The sequence below is a fragment of the Colletotrichum fructicola genome (genome assembly GCF_000319635.2).
Source record: "Colletotrichum fructicola Nara gc5 chromosome Unknown KSG_Nara_v1_contig04, whole genome shotgun sequence".
Taxonomy (NCBI): Eukaryota; Fungi; Ascomycota; class Sordariomycetes; order Glomerellales; family Glomerellaceae; genus Colletotrichum; species Colletotrichum fructicola.
The window spans coordinates 1,842,660-1,861,585 of record NW_027094054.1 but is presented as its reverse complement, the minus strand read 5'-3'; the positions used below and the strand labels follow the sequence as shown (position 1 = coordinate 1,861,585).

Below are 18,926 nucleotides of genomic sequence, written 5' to 3'. Positions count from 1 at the left end.
GTTCCAACCGCCGAGGCCGGGGATCAATTGGCTGCTGCGCTTGTCTTCTGCATGCCCAGCCTCACCAACAGCGTCTCGTGCGGCGCAGCAACACCAAATGTAACTCGGTCTCTGGTGGGCATACAACACAAGATTAGTGTCTGCGTATTAGCTCTCTACAAGTTGAGGACATATTAAAGTCGGCAAAACCCGCCTTGCCTTCTTACCCATGGAGGTAATTCTTGCATTTGAATAGCCTGCGGATGACCTTCACCGAGCGTCCTCCCCCGTACCTCTTCGACGTGCGGGTCGCATCTAGACATGGCTTTGCCTTTGGAACCGGCATGAATCATACGTGGCGCGACGCGGAATACCCCCTGACTGCCCCATTGGCGGTTATCAGGTCCAGGAGAGTTGAACATCATTATAAACTATTTGTCTACAGTCTAAAGGTATCTCATGAAGGTATATTTACCGCTTCGGCCATTTCCTCCCTGTTACGGTCACTTTTCATCATTTATGCGTTCCCGACCCGTCAAGCTCGTACATCACCCTGGGATTGGCATCCAACTCGGGAGGATGCATCATCTTGGGCACGTCAGGGGGAGGAGTCCGCCCACTCTCCAACTCCGAGGCCGCAATCGTCGCCGACGGCGGCACGGGAGAGTATCCGTGCTGAGGGGCGTATGGCTGCGCCTCCGCAACGGCGGGCTGGTTCGCGCTCTGGGCCTGCTGCCTCTTGCGCCTCTTCAGCAGGCAGAAGGCAGCCAGACCGATCGCCGCGATTCCGGCCACACCTCCGACGACTCCGCCGGCAATCGCGCCGGCGTTCGAAGAGCTGGAGCCCGAGTCGCTGGAAGAGCCACTTCCGGAGCCGGAGCCAGATCCTGAACCGGAGTCGGAGCTGGATCCATTGAAGAGAGCCGCGACCTCGTCGCTCGTATAAGTCACGCTCGAGAGTTTGCTTCGTCCATGTTAGTTACATTATCTCTCAACTTCGGCGCAAACAATGCTTACCCCTCGTCGTACCAAGCCTGCACGGTGTCCGGCGTCTGGTACGCGGCAGCGCTGGGGTTGTAGTTGTCGGTCCACTTCAGCTCCGTCATGTCGAAGATGCCAATGCCCTGCGGGAACGGGTCCTTGTTCGCAAAGAACTTTGTGGACTGCACGAAGCTGCGGTTGATGCCTCCGACGGTGATCATCTGGCGCTGCCCGCCGACGGCGCAGCCCATGGCGTCGCGGGGGCTCGAGGACGTGTAGTCGGCCTTGGTCCAGAAGAAGCCGGGCAGACTCAGGATCCAGACGTCGTCGAAGGAGGTGCTTCCGCTGCTGCCTCCAAAGATGAAGCTACGCGTTTGGTTAGTCTTTACCTGACATCTCGTTTCCTCAGCGACCTACATCTCATATGTGTTGTTCTGTCCCTGCGCTCCCACTGCGCAGTGCCACTGCCGCGGCGCGGGCGGTGTTCCGGACGTCTTTTGGGTGTACCACTTCTTCGTCACGGGATCCATAAAGTAGAGCGTGTCAAAGGCCTGGAGCGCAACATCGTCCGAGGCCACACCCTCTCCTACGGTGTACGTGCCTCCGCTGAAGAGCATGACGAGCCCGTTGTCGCCAAAGGTTGGGATGTACTGCGCCGCGCCGCCGGCTATGGTGCCGTACGGCGAGTACGGGGCGTCGGTGTGGTTCGTCCACGCCTGCGTCTGGTTTGCGTAGTTGAACTCCAGGAACCCCGGGACGGGACCGGCGGGCGTGGGGTCGGACGTCGACTGGGAGTAGCCGCCAAAGTAGAAGCCCGACTCGGGCGTGCTCACGAAGACGCCGCCCTGGGACCGCTCGAAGTCGAGAAAGGTGCTGTGGCCGGGCTTGATCTCGGTGTTCCAGGAGCCGCCGCCCTTGTTGTCGGGGTTGAACCTCCACAGCTGGGCGCTGGGCAGCGGGTTGTCGTACGAGATGAACCCGCCCCAGATGTAGAAGATGCCGCTGGAGTTGTCCTTGAGGATGGCCTGGCGCATCATCGTCGGCGCGTCGGTCTTCTTGGTCTCTGTGAAGGTGACGTTTGAGGGCGTCCAATATGATGTGAGGTCAATTGACAGCGTGCTGTTCACTGTTGGCATTGTTTAGTAGGGCGGTCTACGAGGTGGCCGGCGGAGCAGACGAACTTGGGTTTGAAGGGCGGTATGTGAGGTTCTTCCCGTTCACTAGCTGTGAAACTTCGCCGCCGTCGATGTAGAGATAGTTGTCGATTACAGTTGCTGTTCGCCGTCAGCGGTCGCGACTCTCACCCTAGTCAAGCAGACAGGACATACTCCTAGCAAAAGCCCTCCTCACAAAGTTGTCGACGGACGGGACGTCTGATACCTGCGCGGCGGTTTGCGCATAACATGTCGTCGCGAGCTGCCCAACGGCGAGCAGCGCCGCCCACCGTGAAACCATGGCTGGAGAGAAACTCGGGCCACCTCGAGATATGGCGTTCTGTCGCGATAAAAGACCGCGGTCTTGGTAGCTGCGGGGGGCCGAGTCAAAGTGACGGCGATCTCTTCGTCCAAACGATCAAGCTTCGAGACCAGAAACCACGCTGTTCCAATCCGTCCATCCGGCGATCACGAAGGATTCAAGAGCAGAGTTCGCGCCAGGGAGAGAGAAAAGGCGGGAGAAAAGGATGCGAGGGGGACAGCCCTCACAGAAAAGTCACCAAAATGTAAGACGGATCGGCAAAACAGATGGCCAGGCTAGCTTCAATCAACGGATACTGGGGTTCCGCTCCATGTCGAAATGCATTGGAGCATCAGCTTCAGTCCCTGACGCCGACATTTCATATCGAATGGCATACCACGTAGGAAGTGCCAGGATGCCGATCCTTTACCGCGACTCTGTGGGTGCATCTTGGTCGAGGTGTCTCGCGTGCCTGGCTAATGGGAGGTCGTCTCTCACTTGGGGGTCGCACCAAAGTCCCCCGGCTAGCGGGCACTTAGCACTCATAGCCACAGGGTGTCAGACGGCTAGCGCGATCCTGCGCCCACAGAGCGTGTAACTGTAATCATGGTGATTGGCGCTGCAACGGCCAGGGTTGCGATATCCTGGGAAATTTGGGAGCCCACTGAAGCGCATGCGGTTGCATCGATCCCCTTCAGCCTTGCCCGGTGGTGTGGTTGCCGGCGGTTGTTTGGGGCTGTTGCGCGGGATAGACGGGAGTGGCTGCGCTGTCGGTGTGAGTGCATGAGCCTGCGCCTGCGTCGCTTGCTGCAAGGAACGATTTTTCCGACACAATTTGGGGCACAGTCTGGCATCGTTTCACAGAGTTGCCTATTTGAGAGGATACCGTGAGTTGTTGGGTTTGGAGACGAACAGTTGAGAGGTGATTCTCGCGATGCTCAATTGTGGAGTTGCTTGGAGCTCAAGTTGCAGTTGTGCTAGGCAGCAACTCAATGTTCAAGCACAGGCCACGTACGTCCAGGGATAGCCCTGAATGGATTTCCAGTCCTTTATCCGCTGGCTCTCTATCCGAAAATTCAGCAGAGGCCGGGAAATAATCGGACTTACAGTGGTCGTCCGATTGCCCATTCCCGGCCTGCCCCGTGCGTCCCGGACGGCTGGCAGTGCGTCATTACAAACCAACCCTGGAACAATTTTCTTTCCAGCACCCGATAGCTATCGTGGGGTACGGGACTCGAACCCACGCGCCTCGGACTTCGACTCGACCGAGCAAACCTCTTTCCAAGCTCCGGAAGCTGCAAAAGTTCTGTACGAGTTCACACAAAGTTCCAAACAATGCACGGAATCCCTCGACTCGCCGCGCGCAAGCAGCTGTCCGCAGCCAGCTTCGTCTGCCGGAGCTGTCGCCAGCAGCAGCAGCGACAACACCGCCCGTACTCGAGCAACATCAGCCCACCGCCCCCGGCACCGCCCGCCGCCGGCTTCACGGCCCTCCCCTCGCGCCGCCTCATCTCCGTCGCCGGCCCGGACGCCGCCAAGTTCCTGCAGGGCGTCATCACGGCCAATATCGCCTCCAAGGAGGCCCGCGCGCGGGAGACGGGCTTCTACGCCGCATTCCTCAACGCCACCGGCCGCGTGCTGCACGACGTCTTCATCTACCCGGACACCGCCGGCCTGGGCGGCGGCGCCGCGGCCGGAGAGCAACAGGCGGGCACGCGGTTTTTGATCGAGGCCGACGCGAACGAGGCCGAGAGGCTGGCGAAGCATATTAAGCGGTACAAGCTGCGCGCCAAGTTCAACGTGCGGCTGCTGGCGGTGGACGAGGCGACGGTGTGGCATGCGTGGGACGACAGCGGGAAGCCCATCTCAACCGATGCGGCGACCTTGAGCACGCTGACGCGAGACCCGAGGACGCCCGGATTGGGGTACCGGTTGGTGCGGGGCAGGGATGCGCCGCCGCAGCTGGATCTTGAGGCTACCACGGAGGATAGCTACATCATCAGGCGATACTTGCAGGGGGTTGCCGAGGGGCAGGATGAGATCATCAGGGAGCACGCGCTGCCTCAGGAGACGAATATGGATTACATGAACGGCATTGATTATCACAAGGGCTGCTACGTTGGACAGGAGCTCACGATCCGGACGAAGCACCGCGGGGTGGTGCGCAAGAGGATACTCCCATGCATGATCTACGATGTGGATAGAGCTGCGCCCCAGACACTGCAGTATAGGCCGGACGAAGATGCGAATCACGGTCCCGAGGGCCTGCCGGCAGAGACGATCCCGAGAGAGACGAGTATCGGCCGGTCTGGCAAGAAGGGAAGAAGCGCGGGCAAGTGGCTCAAGGGCATCGGAAACGTTGGCTTGGGTCTTTGCCGGCTAGAGATCATGACGGACGTCGTACTCCCCGGCGAGACGGCCGCGTCGACGTTCGACCCCGCCAATGAGTTCATGCTACAGTGGGGCGAGGAAGACAAGAGCAACGCGGTGAAAATCAAGGCATTCGTGCCCGAATGGCTGAGGAATGGGTTGAACGAGGCACCTGCCCAGTAGAGAAGTCAGTGCCATTCCAGTTGTAGAATAGAAAAAGGGGTATAATTGTATAATCAAGCCGTCGCCGCCTCTCCCTCCGCTGTTTTCGTTGACGTCTCCGTCCCGGGTGGTGTATTTGTGGCCTCCGCTGCCTTCATGGCTTCCTTCCGCCTCTGAGCCTCCAACATGCGCGCCTTGAGATCTTCCCATTTGGGCGGTGCTCGAGGAGCAGCGGGTGCTGGTGCTGGCGCAGGCACTGGGTCGGGCATCGGGGCGCCGTCTGCCTTGCCCTTCTTCCGAGCCTTCTTCTCAGCCTTCAGCCGCCTCTTCTCGTCCAGTTGCCTCTGCAGCTCTGCCAGCTTCTCATCGTATTCGTCCGGCTCCCGCTCCCTCTCCATGCGCTCCAGCTGCTCCTTCTTGAATCGTTCGGCCTCCTCGGCCATCCGCCGCTGGCCTTCCGCACGAAGCCGGGCCTTCTCGCGCTCCATCTCCCTTTCGCGCTCTTCCTTGTCGAGACGCTGCCTCTTGGCCTCCTGCTCAGCAGCCTCGAGCTCGTCAATGACGCGCTTGCGGGCCCCCTCCACGCGCTGGCGCTCAGCCTTGCGCAGGAGGGCCGCCTTGCGCGCATTGTCGTATGCAGCGCGGGCGGCGGTATCTAGGAGGATGTCGCGGGCGTTCTCGATGAGCTCCCACTTCTCGGGGTCGAATGCGTCCTTGGTCTTGTCGGGATGGTACTTGAGGGACTGTTTGCGCCACGCGCGCTGGATTTCCTTCTCGTCCTTCGCGGACGCTTCGATTTGGAGTAGCTCGTAGAGATCGACATTGTTTGTCGAATATTCCTGCGCCTTAGCGATGAGGTCCTTGTTGCTGTCTACCATTTCCGGATATTCGTTGGTAGGTAGGTGTTGCGATGTGAAAGATGTTGAACGACGGAAGGGTTGAAGACTGCCAAGATAATCCGGTGGTCGCGTAAGAATGTGGCAGGTGGCACGGGCGCTCTAGAAAGGTGGGTCCGGGATTTACGTCCGTACACCAACACCAACGCCTTCTGTGTTTCTTATTTCTTGCACTACCATCTCTTGCACCATCGACAGAAACCCATGATGAATTCGCTGTTGCGTATTCTTGCGTTTTCTTTTGCCAATTTCCGTCCTTAGAGTTCATTGCAAAATCTTAATTCTCTGCAGATCCTGAGTCAAACGAATCTTCGACTCAGTCGATTCGGCCATGCTGTTTCTTACCTCCAAGCAACGTGAATACGAGCCTCATTTCTGCGGCTCTCAGTAATTACAACATCAATGCAGAGGCCCTCCAAATTGATGTGGAAATTTCTAAGGCTTCAATGGCACGTATTCTCGAAGAATCGCCTTCAGACGCCTTCTCTCAGAAGCTACTGTTCCTTTGAGTTAGACGGCATCGTCGGGCTCAATGGATGGCGTTCCGGCAGCGCCTGGCTTGAAGTACTCCCGTACTCCAGCAAACCACAGCGCCAGACACATGGATCTGCACACTCTGCTCGATCTTACGTCCGTACACCTTCGCCGTTGCTTGGCGGCGGTTCTGATCTGATCTAGAAACCACATGGCATTTTCAACCGTTCTGCAAGGATGCGATGGATGTTCGAATCCCCATCAACACTTGGGTCCGTGATGTCTCGGAATGCTTAGGTTTCCTCTCAAGTCTACTCATGTCCAAAGCTCTCCTCCGTAAAGTCGAGCATGGCAATGGCATACTCAAGTACAGATCATAGATTACTGAACTTCCGTTCGCCCGACGATGATTCAGATGCAGTCTTACACAAATCACTCCCATTTCTGCTCCGCAGCAGGCAAATCACCCTTCCTCAGAGTCATGAAACTCATTCTACCACCAGTTGCATGCCTATGGCTGACTCCCTGGCGTTGCTGAGTATGCACAGTCTTTGTTTTCGCCCACGAGTTCAACCTCCCTACTTGACCTGATGCGGCCTGTTGTCATTCGCCCTCGGCGCCCTCGAGGGAGGCTTCTCAGGCATCCCGCCATACTCTTTTCGTCCGAGGCCTGCTCGAGTGGAAGGCCCAGAAAGACACGCGAGAGCCATCGTGTCCCCCAGTTCACAGGTCACACTTCTCACAGTCCTCGTGTCAAATTTTGGGGCGCTCGTATCCAGCACCAGGGTTTGTGTGGATGACTTTGACGCTCTCGACTAGCTCGCCAGATTCCATGGCTTTCACGAGAGCGACGACGTCGGGACCACCCATGTGTTTGTTCAATGCATCCTCGTCAGCGTACCTGGTTGGGATCGTCAGTTGATCTCCCGCTTCCGCCGACGTCAGGACTTCTTCCACTTACGTCTCCCTCACGACGAACTCCTCGAGACCGCCGTTCTTGTCCTTGAGCCCCCTGTGGATCTCGTAGCGCAGAGTGCCTGGCTCGTTGGTTTTGGAATAGTTGACGCAGTTGCTGAAGAGCTGGAAAACCTGGTTTCAGGACGTCAGTACTGCGCTACTCGTCTCGGAGTGAGACAGGTGGCCGCTGAGACGCCCGCTGGGGGGTGAGGTAATGGGTGCACACAAGGCAGCATGCCGACCGGGTCGCACTCACTTGTTCCGCCTTACCCGGCTTGGGAGTGATGACAGCCGTTAAGTCGAGGAGTTGGGTGGACATGGTGAGGGCCACACCTTTGTCCCGAGGCGTCGGGTAGATTGGGCAAGATTGGGTTGAGAGTTTGACTCTGATGCAAGTCGACCGGGTTGGTGGCCGCCACTGATGAGTTCAGTCAAGTATGGTGAAAAGTCTCGACAGCAACGTTGGTAGACACGAGCAGCGACAAAAAGCGGCTTGATCTCGGTTTCGGTACCATCTGAACCTTGGGCGGAAGTTGTCAAAGACTTTTGAATGGCACTAGGTGTTCGGGGACCACAGACACTCCGTGTGGAGGCCGGAAAAGGTTAACCACTGCCGACCCGGAAGCGAACTACAACATTTCCGGAGCAAAACCACATGGCCCGGCGAGGGACCGAATGGCCGGGCGGGGGTCTTGGCCTTTCCCGTGCTAGCCCGTCCATGCAGTGTCAGCGTCCTCGCCAACACCAGTCGCCTGAGTTTGACTAGATGTTTGATCTGTAACACGATGTCTTGCAGCATCGCCGGACTGGGAATAACCTCACAAGCAGATGACGCCCAAGACGTATGCAACGAGCGAGTCGGAGTCTTGGAGCTCTCCGACAGAATGTTTCAGCAATCCCACGTTCCTCTGAGGAATCCTGAGACGTCCCCCGAGATACTAGCGGCTACCTCAAGTGCGGCCTTCCACTGCCACCAGTCTGGAACACCCTGAGCCATCGGGGCGCCTTCCCAGTTACTCTCAGAAGCCACCCAGCACGCCGGATCTTCGATGGCTTACGGGCCCCCACCTCCACCGGCTTGGCAGTTTTCGATGAGATGAAGATTCTTCAGCGCCACTGACTGACCCCCCCAAAATTTCGTTGTCAACCCGACCCAAACCCTCGGGTAGCGTGCGCCACCAGCTGAAATGATACGATGAACTCATCGTTGCTGGTCCCCGATCTGAGACCTGCCACCCAAAGCTCTGGGTCCAACGGATTTTGCTTTCCCATTCTGCATGTTTGTCTCATGGCAAGTGTCTTCGGGGGTCTCAAGCCAAACCGCCTTCCGAACGAATCCCCATCGCTCCAAACCCCCTGCCTTGGTCCAGGGGCGCACGCTTGGCTAGTTCAAACGCCATGTTTTCTTCCCTTCATGCCATATCCGCATCTCCTGCTTTTCATATAAGCTTCATTTCAATCCTCGTTAATCTTGAGATTCCATTTGGTCTTCAACCTCAGCCTCAACAGCCAGGACTGCAAGCAAGTCCAAGAACACACGAAACCATCAACGTGTAGATGCAAGCTCCAACACCCACGAATATCCACAGCACGACATCGATTCCCTAAAGATCAGCTTCATATCATCAGCATCGCCATGTCGCCTACTCAAGTCATGATGAGGCCCTGCCGTTCGCCCTTCCAGCTGGACGGATCATCAGAGACATACTTCATGAGGTACCCTGGATCAGGTCAGCTACCCCGGCATCCGACAGCACCCACCACGTTCTAATATGCCAGCAGCCGCGCTCCCGTCCCCTTCGGTTGAGCCTCTCCCCACCAAGCAGGAGCTTCTCGAACTGTGCGACACCGTCCGAACCTCTCTTCGCCAAAACAGAAGCCTTGGGCCCAATGCAGACAGAATCCAGAGCCTCCTCGAGAAGGCCCTCAAGGAAGAGCTGCGCCACACCCCGATCCTCGACTTCGAGACTCTGCAGTACGCCCGCCTCGACAAGCTCCTCGCCGACATCGTCGACCCCGCCAACCGGCCTTCGCCACTACCTCTCCGCTTCCGCGCCGACATGGCCGTCGCCGAGAGCCTGCAAAAAATGTGGCGCGCGCGCTTCCGCGACCAATACTTCGCCATCGACCAAGTCCGCCAGCGCAGCCTGTCCATCGGCGGCGAGATGCGCGACATTAGCTTTACCGCTACCGGCAAGGATCCCCTCGAGTCCTGGACTGTCCAGGCTAGTTGCCGAGACCCCATCTCCGAGCTCGAGGTAAACCAGCAGTTCGAGCCTGGCCAGTTAGTAATTGCCCATCTTCATCACATGCACTTATACTTACAAATCGCAGCTGGTGGCTGAACCTGGCCTGCGCCCACCGCGACGGCATCCTCGGCACCGCAGTCGAGAAGCCCACCAAGAGCAAGTACGGCATTACTGCCCTTCCTCTCCTCACCGGCCGGGAGGAGCACATCCGCGGAAACCTCTACCGATACGTCCGCGAGGGTCGCCTGTCCGACATGCATGTCTCCCTCCTCACCCAAGTCGGCACCCAGATCCGTATCCTCAGGGGCTACCGCCTCAAGAGCACCCTCGCTCCCCAGGCTGGTGTGCGATATGATGGCCTGTGAGTATTATTACTTGCTTACCCTCTTTTGATCCTCGACTAATTTGATGTTAGTTACACCATTCGCCAGTACGGCAACAAGCTGGACGCCACCACCGACAAGTACCGCCTCGAGCTCCTTCTCGAGCGTGTTAATGGCCAGAAGGACCTCGAGCAGGTGCAGCAGATCCCCCGCCCGTCGCAGATTGACGACTGGCAGGCGTTTAAGAAGGTCGAGGCCGAGATGGTCCGCCAGCGCAAGGGGGACGACGGCCTGCTCGACTTCAAGATGCGCAAGGAAGAGGAGCGCATCGATCGCGAGCACTGGAGGCGCGCGAGCGAGTTCAAGGCCTCTCTTTGCCAGGAGGGATGCGGTCTGGGACTCATCATGCCTGTGTGAACTGGGAGAAAACGGTCAGAATGGAGGAAGGAAGCAGCCTGGGCCTTGATTGATTTCTCACGAATACCCTGTATTACCTACGACACCTGTACCACTACCACCTTATGATTAATGATGACGAATGATGAACCATATCTGAGCTTTTTGTTCATTGTGCCTTTTTTTCTTGATTTGTGTATTACACGACGGAAACATCACGGGCAGTTCTTCAACCTGTGGTCGACGAAGACGTTCATCGCATCAAGATCCTACAGATGCAATAGAAGCATGCCAAAAGAGGACCGGATGATGAAGCACATGGTGGCCGAATAAAGGCGGCAATCAAGATTGCATCATGCCCAGTAGAAGACAAAACAAGCCAATTTTCACAATGATTCCAAAGCATCAAAATAGCAGCAGAACATAAAATGATACTATGCAAGTCTGAATATGCAACCCGTGGTCAAAGATGCAGTCTAGGAAGTATGTGGGCCCGTTTCCCAAAACGCCGAGGTTTTCTGTTCGAGGCTCCCATTGCGCAGTTTTCAATCCAATTTTGCACCCTCAAAGAGTACGATGCGAGCAATAAAAATTACATTGTCGTGTTCGCAAGAATCAGGAGAAGCCGATGCAAAAGAAATGCGAAAAAATTGGTAGCTTCTCTTTGATTGAGCGTGTCATCCTTAGTGCAGGGGCCATGCTAATCTTCTCTGTATCGTTTCAAATTGACCAAATGCCCGAAGGCGAAAATAGGGGAACAGAAACCGATAGATAAGGGCAGTTGGGAATGTGAGTCAGCAGGGTGGTGGCGACAGAGGCTGGCCAGTGCTCGCGGTTGCCTGAGGTGCTGACCGATCGTGCTTCTGGAGATCCCGGCGAGAACATCCCTTCCTTCCAAGGTGTTCGAGGTGGTTAGCCTGAGGTACCTACAATTTGAATGGGTTATCCAGCTGATAGGCAATCGGTTGCACAGAGTGACCCACGCTCTGGTCGAATCGACAAGATTGCACTTGGACCGAACTTGGAACATCCAATCACCCTAGACAACGTGAGCAAGCTGGTTTTTAAACAAAACATCGTATTGAGTATAATTACTGTTCAAAGAGGAGGCAGTCCAAACGCGGCGTCGGTATGCGTCGTCTGCCGGCGATTGCTCCCCAGGTCCAGATTCTCTTCAACCTCTGCCAGAATCTCCTGGCTCAGCAGGCTACGCCATGTGTACATCTTGGACGGCTCCCCCTTGGCGCTAAACGGATATCCTGTGGGAGACATCAGCTCCATCTTCACCAACTTGTCGTACTCCCATATGAACAGTCCCAGCCGGCGGAACGGTTGCAGAGGAACGCCGCGGATGGGCGAGGGCGGGAAGTGTCGGAGGCGTATGTTTGCGTAAACCCATCCGACGGGGTTTTGACTCATGAGATAACCGCGAGTATGACCTGCCGGCTCGTCAACTGCGAGAGGCGGCGCGGGCTCTGGCCATTCTGTGACTGAAGCCGTCGTAGTTGGACACGGCAGACTCCACGAGCTGCTTTCCCCCTGGATGCGGTTGACGAAGTCCGACACCGTGAAGAACTCCTCCTTCTCATAACGCAACGCGCCGTATAGGCCCTCCGCGGAGACCGGACCGCGTGTCTCATCCATCTTCCAGCCTAGTCGGTTCTCCGAGGTTGCCCGTTGGAGTTCGTAAAGCAGCTGCAGCCTCCAAAACCCTCGCGTCACCCTGTGCTCTTCGATCCAGACGGGCGGGCCAATGTCATCGGGACTGTACGGGCGGCCCGCGTAGCGATTCTTCCAAGTCTTGTACACCCACCCGCGCATATCGCCTTCTGCGTGTGAGGGAGTTGCCGAGAGCCATTGTTCACGGTAGTAGGAGAGACAAGCTGGGGTCAGATAAGCAATTCGGCGAGCGATCTGAAGGAGGCTCCTGACGGCCCCTGTTTTTTGACGTTGATAAGTACGGGTCAGAGGTGGGATGCTACTGTAGAACTGTCCCCGGCCGCTGTGTTGCATGTGATGGTTGGCCCGCTTGACGAAGGCATCAAGGGATGTTGCCGGTGGGTCATCTGCTGTTGCTGTTCGGACAATGGCGACGAGTCGGATTAAACCAAACACTTGGGGAGCTGTTGAGTTTGCCAGGACGTGCTCGAAAGCCTCAGGGCCCATGGTCGGGCTGTCAAAGATGCGGGATACGGATGGAGAAGCCGTTATGAGATGATAGAGTGTCCTGAGATCGGCAATGTACGAGATGACCTCTGACAGGATCTCAGTCGGAAGACTGTCCAGTGAAGCGGGCGTCAAAGCCATGACGAACGGCTGAGGTTCTTGGGTCACGACGTGTTTTTTGATGGATGATTTGGATCGCTGCTAAATAGTGAAGACGTGTTTGTTAGCTTAAGAAAGGCCATGTTTGAGAATTGGAGCGCGTCCGATGATAGCGTGAGACTCGTGGTGTTGCTCTCCGACATGGCGGCGGCGGCTCGGGTCATCTCCCCCGCATTTCGTCACACCCCTCTCCCAGGGTGTTGGTTGGTTGGGTTGAGAAACAGAGGGTGTGCCTTAACCCCCACCACCGCATGTGGTCAACCCAATTTTCAACACCACCATCACGCCAACTTCACGCAGCCAGCATGGGTAAAAACGACAAGAAGCCCGCCGACAAGAAGGACGGCGGAAAGTCCGGCGGTGGCAAGAAGGGAGGCAAGAGCGAGAGCGAGGACAAGGGCGGCAAGGCGAAGGGCGCGCAGTCCATCAACGTCCGCCACATTCTGGTGAGCGCAGGCTTGAGTTGAGGGGTTGCGGAGATTTCATCTGACGAGTGGTTCAGTGCGAGAAGCATGGAAAGAAGGAGGAGGCCATGGCCAAGATCAGAGACGGAGCCAAGTTTGATGAGGTTGCGAGGGAGTTCTCTGAAGACAAGGCCAGGCAAGGTAAGAAACGAGTGACAGGGTGACTCACCAACGGCATGAGGGGTAATGATTCTGATTGCTCGATAGGAGGCTCGCTGGGTTGGAAGACGAAGGGTAGCTTGGACCCCAAGTTCGAGGACGTCGCATTCGCTCTCGCGACAAGCTCAACATCAAGCCCTGTCATCGGGGAGGCGAAGACGGAGTTTGGTTACCACATCATTATGGTTCGTACACTGATTACAGCCGCCTCTAGGTGTTGTTACACATATGCTGACCTACGACCAGGTGGAGGGAAAGAAGTAGATTCCCGGGCAGCGGCCCACATTCATAGCACCACATCACTAAAAGCATCCAAAAGTGCGCGAGTAATTTGGTTCAAGAGTGCCCAATGCCGTTTCTCTTTGTTTGCCCTGATGCAAGATGACCTGACTTCCAGAGGGAGTCCTCCATTTTTTGTTTCGAGATGCCAGCTGAAGAAGCTAGAGTACAACCGAAAGATTCGTTCGTTGCGGCGGTTCCAGATTTTCCCCGTCGCCCCTCTATACCCCCGTCGTGACGCCCAAATTCAAATCATGAAAGCCAACCCAAATTTACTGCTCGGTCTGGAAGTAGTTGAGGAGGATGGAGCGCTCCTGGGACTCTTCACCCCAGTCCTTGACGACGACGCAAGAGCAGTTGACGACCTTGCGGGCGTTACCCTCACGGTCCAGCACGCCTGTCTCCCTGTTAGTCCACTCCCTCCTCCAATATCGCATCCGTCGTGGCGGGGTAACTCACAAAGACCAGCCCACTCGCCGAGCTGCTTGCCGTCGGGAACCTTGATCAGGGGGATCTTGTGCTCGGAGCAGAGAGCAATGACGAGCTTCTTGTAGGCCTCCTCCTCGCAAGCCTCGTTGAGGACGCACATGTGGGCCTGGCGGCGGTCGAGGGCCTTGGAAGCCTCACGGAGACCGCGGGCAAGACCGTCGTGCATGAGGGCCAGCTTCAGAACACCCTTGAGGGCGTCCAGAACGGACATCTGGCCCTTGGAGCCAGCATCGGCGGAAACCTCGACCTCCTCGGCCACCTCGGGGGCGTTGTTCTCTTCTACGTCCGACTACAACAATTGCGCAACTCATCAGTCAGCGAGTCTGATCCTGCAACGACAATGGAGAGGGGGCGCGAAGCCCCCATGAAGGAAGCCCGGGGGGAGGGTCTCGATCGGCCTCGCCCGCACGCCGCATATTTTCCAATTGTCCGGCACCTCTCAATTGAGCACGCGACGGACAATGCGAAAAGGCGCGGCGAGGGGGATTCGTGCGGGGGGTAGTCGGCGGAGACTCACCATCTTGGAATTTTGCGTCAAGTCTCTGTCGGTGCGATCCTCGAAGAGTGGTGTTGTGATGTGTATGGGTAGTTTATGAATAATATGGTGCTTGTGCGATTCCACGGGAGAGGAGTTCAGCGCTCGAAAAAATTACAGAGTACCAGAGATCGCTTATTGGCTGGCCGGTGGGGTCGCCCAACCGTGCGCTTAGGGCAATTTTTCTCGGGCACGGACCACCCACAACCGAACTGGCGAATTTTTTTGCCTGGGTTTGGTCCACGACAGCTTCGCCCTTTTCCGTTGTTCTCCTCCGTCCCGATCCCTATCCATCGCCAATTGCCTAACCTTCAGCGGCACCACTACTCAACGAGGTACGTGCAAAGATGCTCATCATGCCGCCTTGATCAAAGCAGGAACTCTCGCTTTTTCCTTGATGCCGGAGAGGAGCAATCAGACGAGTCGCGCGCGACACACGAGAACACGATGGTTTCTTCGAGGCCTCTGTTGCATGCCGCCGACGACGATGATGACATCTGATACGCTCCTCTCTTCAGCAACGAGCTGGCGGAACCCTCTCCTCGATCAAGGCTTGTCTGCCTGGGAGGGCACTCTCCACGCTCAACAGGCCTCGGAAGGCTAACATTTACTTCTTCGCTGGCAGATACCTCATTTCACACAAGACTTGAGAATCTCCGCATTCACCAACCGCCAAAATGGTCCGCACCTCCGTTCTCCACGATGCTCTCAAGAGCATGAACAACGCCGAGAAGGCCGGCAAGCGCCAGGTCCTCATCCGCCCGAGCTCCAAGGTCATCGTCAAGTTCCTCCAGGTCATGCAGCGCCACGGTATGTCACGACAACTTCCTACCCATCTGCTATACCCTTTTTCTTTCTTTCTTTCTTGGAGGAATATGGGCCTGTACATTCGGCATGATAACTAGGGCGACCGTCTCTTTCACTCCCACGACCCAGCCCCTATAAGTTGCCGATATATTGAACGCGGAGATCTTACACCTTTTTCGGATTTTACCTCGTGATGTCAAAGTTTTAGTCTTCCGCAACACATCGCTCATACATTTCCCAGGCTACATCGGCGAGTTCGAGGAGGTCGACGACCACCGCTCCGGCAAGATTGTCGTCCAGCTGAACGGCCGCCTCAACAAGTGCGGTGTCATCTCCCCCCGCTACAACGTCCGCCTCGCCGACCTCGAGAAGTGGGTTGTCAAGCTGCTCCCTGCCCGTCAGTTCGGCTACGTCATCCTCACCACCTCCGCTGGTATCATGGACCACGAGGAGGCCCGTCGCAAGCACGTTGCCGGCAAGGTCATCGGCTTCTTCTACTAAGCGGACCGGGATATCAAAAAAATGGATGATGAAAAATGGGGCATGGATTTTCAAGGCGTTTGGGGGGAAACATTTGGGTTAGCCATGGCCGGATACCAGCGGACGCCATCGAGCTAGGATCTCATTTACACCAAAAGCAATGAACTTCAAGCAAGACCCCCACCAATACGACCACTCTTTCCGTGCCATACTATCGTGTACGTGTGTGCGTGTGCGTGTAAGCCACTGTTGTGAGATGCGAAAGAATCTGGATCGGGTTGAGCCGAGAATATTGAAGGAGTTCGACCTACTGCAAGTACGTCGCTCGACCAGCCGAGTCAAAATGGATGAGGCGAATCTGGAAACGAGCTCGTTTATCTCACGTCAAGGCATGTTCCCGTTGCTTTTGCAGAACCCTGAGCTGGGGTCGGAGAGCAATACACCTGACGCCGGAATTCTACAACGCCGTTGCACCCTTGAAACTGGTCTGCATACTTACATGATGGCTGCGAGGGTAGGCTCGGATTCTCGTTGTCTTTCCTTCTTCAACAGCACGTCGGCTCAATCGGCATGATAGAAGTCTCTAGATCGAGCCGATGCCGGACAAATTCTTCACGTAGTCTCGGTCTTCCAAACGATTCCCCATGATTTCAAATCACCACAAACTTTGCGTGGAGTCCTGGTGGGTTACCCAGGCTAAGGGAAACGGGCCCGCAAGCGATGTTTGTCCCCGGCCTCGGCTCGGCAGAGAGGTCGGAGCCAGGTGCCAGGAGGCCCCGCAAGAGGGAAGCGAGACGGGACCTCACCACCACAGTGGGTGGCATGCGAACCAGGGAGACTAAAGTGACTAACTGCTGAGCCTTGCCGGTTTCGAATGGCCTTGTTTTTCGTTTTGGAAGGTTGTACCGTGATTGTTGCTTTTGCGGGATTTCCGCCTTGCATCCCGCCTGCTACTCTGGGTTGATCATGGACGGTCTTGTTCGGAAGAAGCAATTGCGGGACACTGGGCGCGCGTCCGGTGCTCTCGCAGACGACAGTCACCAAGATTCATAACGGTTGGGCAGATGAGAGCAGTTGACCATCCGCGTTGAAGCTTGGCTCTCTGGTTAAATGGTCTGACATGTCTATAAATAAGAGAGGGGAAGAGGCGCACATATGCGGTGTGAATTAAGGCTAGATGTGAATACCGTGAAGCTTGGGTTTATTTATGGAATATCACGTCTTGGTAGCGGCAGCACGGTTAAGAGGCTGGAGCAAGATGGGATGACGGGAAGTCAAATGACGGCCATCCCTCCCACCGTTTTCTGTTGTGCTAATGTAGACACGATCATTGGCTGGGGCAGGTCAGCGGAAAAGGAAGCAAAGAGCTCTGTGCGATCGATGAATTGCGCGCCATCGGTACGTAGTGCCCCTCAAACCCCGGCTCCGTCCCGGACAGACCTCCGGGAGGTTGCAGTGCGCTCCCCTGCAGGGCACGTTTCCTTGGACTTGTTTCCCTCTGCTCGTCCCAACCTTTAGATGTTTGCGCATATGTGACTTGCGTTGAATATTTGCATTTGCTTTCGGTGTGCAGCTGCCAAACCATCCAGATTTGCAAACTACAGGGCTTCTCGGCTGCTGTAACGGAACCAGGAGTCGGCATCTGTGTAATTGGATGTGCCCGTCTTTCTGAACGCAAGAAGACATGTAGTTCTCCCAGCTCTCTAGAGACTTATCGCTCGAAAAAGAGTACATCTAATTTGCGTCATTATCGTAATTTCGCATCTCTAACATTCTTTTCGAGCCATTTCAAGTCTTCCTACACTTAATGCTGCCTCCGAAAAGTGCCGAGGGCTCTTTATCCTGACCCAATCCCTGGAGAACAGTCTCATATCGCGGCCATGATGAACCGCGAGCGAGCCGCAATTCAATCACCACCAAGATGCCTCAGAGTATTATCCCGGCGCAATGAGCCTGCCGCCTGCGACCGTTCATCTGGCCCAGACGAACCTCAATCCTGGGACTCACACGGAAACTTTTTGGGTAGACTGCGCTGCAACCCCCCATCCGTGAAAACCCCCGTCCACGCGATCCCAAGGCGGCAGCAACAACCCCGGTCTCTCGCTTCGACTGAGGTGATTTGTATCACAGAGGCCCGGGCAACGCAGCACAATATTTTCCTCTTGGGTGATCAGCGAGGAACGGCCCCACCAGAGGGCCCGCACGATGACGATGGCGGTTCGGCCTTGTCAACCTCAACCTCAACCTCATGCAGCGAGCTCTTTTCCTTTTCCATCCCAGCGCCGGGATTTGAATCTGCATGCGGATTTGGTCCCCTGTCTCATTCGCCCGCCTCTCTACTTACTTTGCAGCACTGGGACTTGGCAAAAGTACCTAGCCCTTTCCATCACACTTGAGCATGTCTAGAGAACGCTTCAAGTCCTGGTCGACGAGGGTCCCCGGGACCATTTCATCTCTCAACGGCCCTCCCGTAGGCCAGGTTTACTAGCCCCCAATCCCATCCCAAATCGACTTCTTGCTTCTCCATTCTTCGTCATAGACTAGACATGGCGGACAGACGGTCGTCTCCGCGGCCGTTCTTCACTCCCATTTCCATCCCAACATTACGCACGCCGTGGCCGGTGCCTTGCTCGGCGGCCACCGGTCCATCGCCTGAGCCGCTTCCCCCTTCAATGTCGCACAAAAATCACCACGAGACGACGCGGTCGCTTCTGTGTTTTGCGTTTTCCCTTGTACACGGGTGCTGGGCCAAGACCCAGGTACCAGCCCTCCTGGAAGCACACAGACTCGCACAGACTTGGGATGATGGCATCGTCCGGTGCCGGGCTTCGATCTCCCGCAGCCGCATGTTCTGTTCCTAGCTTGAACTAATCTAAGTAAGGCCAAGCAGCGCCGCCGCCCTCCTGGGCCTCACAACTGCCGCAACGGCGCCCCCTCCACCCTTCTTCCAACCACGCTCCATCGCCCTTCTCACGCCAGCACTAGACAACCCGGACCGAGCTCTAGCCCCTCCAATAGCCCACGTTGTCTAGATGTAACCTTATATCGAGCGTAGGCTGGATCCATGGGCCATGGACGGTAGTACCGTCAATGTTTTGCCTGCCTCGCCCGTGAGGCACACAAACTGCGGCCAAGGCATGCCATGA

General features: G+C 56.4%; 9 protein-coding genes across 9 annotated transcripts; 4 read left to right on the top strand and 5 right to left on the bottom strand.

The window, feature by feature from the left end:
• Positions 1 to 492: 492 nt before the first annotated feature.
• Positions 493 to 2,415, bottom strand: CGGC5_v007350 (Kelch repeat-containing protein; the record flags this gene model as incomplete). Its single annotated transcript, XM_032035916.1, has 5 exons — positions 493 to 943; positions 997 to 1,326; positions 1,378 to 2,086; positions 2,142 to 2,234; positions 2,289 to 2,415. The coding sequence occupies 5 exons, from the start codon at positions 2,413 to 2,415 to the stop codon at positions 493 to 495; spliced, it is 1,710 nt and encodes a 569-aa protein (XP_031885175.1).
• A 1,335-nt stretch (positions 2,416 to 3,750) lies between these two features.
• CGGC5_v007349 (putative transferase CAF17) lies at positions 3,751 to 4,968 on the top strand (the record flags this gene model as incomplete). The annotated part of the gene is made up of 1 exon (XM_032035915.1): positions 3,751 to 4,968. The coding sequence occupies one exon, from the start codon at positions 3,751 to 3,753 to the stop codon at positions 4,966 to 4,968; it is 1,218 nt and encodes a 405-aa protein (XP_031885174.1).
• A 53-nt stretch (positions 4,969 to 5,021) lies between these two features.
• On the bottom strand, positions 5,022 to 5,825 carry cwf23 (Pre-mRNA-splicing factor cwf23; the record flags this gene model as incomplete). The annotated part of the gene is made up of 1 exon (XM_032035914.1): positions 5,022 to 5,825. The coding sequence occupies one exon, from the start codon at positions 5,823 to 5,825 to the stop codon at positions 5,022 to 5,024; it is 804 nt and encodes a 267-aa protein (XP_031885169.1).
• A 1,245-nt stretch (positions 5,826 to 7,070) lies between these two features.
• CGGC5_v007347 (uncharacterized protein) lies at positions 7,071 to 7,593 on the bottom strand (the record flags this gene model as incomplete). Its single annotated transcript, XM_032035913.1, has 3 exons — positions 7,071 to 7,218; positions 7,279 to 7,406; positions 7,531 to 7,593. The coding sequence occupies 3 exons, from the start codon at positions 7,591 to 7,593 to the stop codon at positions 7,071 to 7,073; spliced, it is 339 nt and encodes a 112-aa protein (XP_031885168.1).
• Positions 7,594 to 8,910: 1,317 nt separating this feature from the next.
• On the top strand, positions 8,911 to 10,263 carry CGGC5_v007346 (uncharacterized protein; the record flags this gene model as incomplete). The annotated part of the gene is made up of 4 exons (XM_032035912.1): positions 8,911 to 9,004; positions 9,057 to 9,558; positions 9,609 to 9,884; positions 9,939 to 10,263. The coding sequence occupies 4 exons, from the start codon at positions 8,911 to 8,913 to the stop codon at positions 10,261 to 10,263; spliced, it is 1,197 nt and encodes a 398-aa protein (XP_031885171.1).
• Positions 10,264 to 11,154: 891 nt separating this feature from the next.
• On the bottom strand, positions 11,155 to 12,549 carry CGGC5_v007345 (uncharacterized protein; the record flags this gene model as incomplete). Its single annotated transcript, XM_066151846.1, has 4 exons — positions 11,155 to 11,168; positions 11,226 to 11,281; positions 11,338 to 11,436; positions 11,534 to 12,549. 4 exons carry the CDS (start codon positions 12,547 to 12,549, stop codon positions 11,155 to 11,157), a joined length of 1,185 nt encoding a protein of 394 aa, XP_066008677.1.
• A 323-nt stretch (positions 12,550 to 12,872) lies between these two features.
• On the top strand, positions 12,873 to 13,454 carry PIN4 (Peptidyl-prolyl cis-trans isomerase PIN4; the record flags this gene model as incomplete). The annotated part of the gene is made up of 4 exons (XM_032035909.1): positions 12,873 to 13,013; positions 13,070 to 13,172; positions 13,239 to 13,375; positions 13,437 to 13,454. 4 exons carry the CDS (start codon positions 12,873 to 12,875, stop codon positions 13,452 to 13,454), a joined length of 399 nt encoding a protein of 132 aa, XP_031885031.1.
• Positions 13,455 to 13,741: 287 nt separating this feature from the next.
• RPS12 (40S ribosomal protein eS12) lies at positions 13,742 to 14,478 on the bottom strand (the record flags this gene model as incomplete). Its single annotated transcript, XM_032035908.1, has 3 exons — positions 13,742 to 13,866; positions 13,929 to 14,247; positions 14,476 to 14,478. The coding sequence occupies 3 exons, from the start codon at positions 14,476 to 14,478 to the stop codon at positions 13,742 to 13,744; spliced, it is 447 nt and encodes a 148-aa protein (XP_031885032.1).
• Positions 14,479 to 15,170: 692 nt separating this feature from the next.
• crp-27 (40S ribosomal protein uS8) lies at positions 15,171 to 15,801 on the top strand (the record flags this gene model as incomplete). The annotated part of the gene is made up of 2 exons (XM_032035907.1): positions 15,171 to 15,303; positions 15,542 to 15,801. 2 exons carry the CDS (start codon positions 15,171 to 15,173, stop codon positions 15,799 to 15,801), a joined length of 393 nt encoding a protein of 130 aa, XP_031885039.1.
• Between the last annotated feature and the right edge of the window lie 3,125 nt (positions 15,802 to 18,926).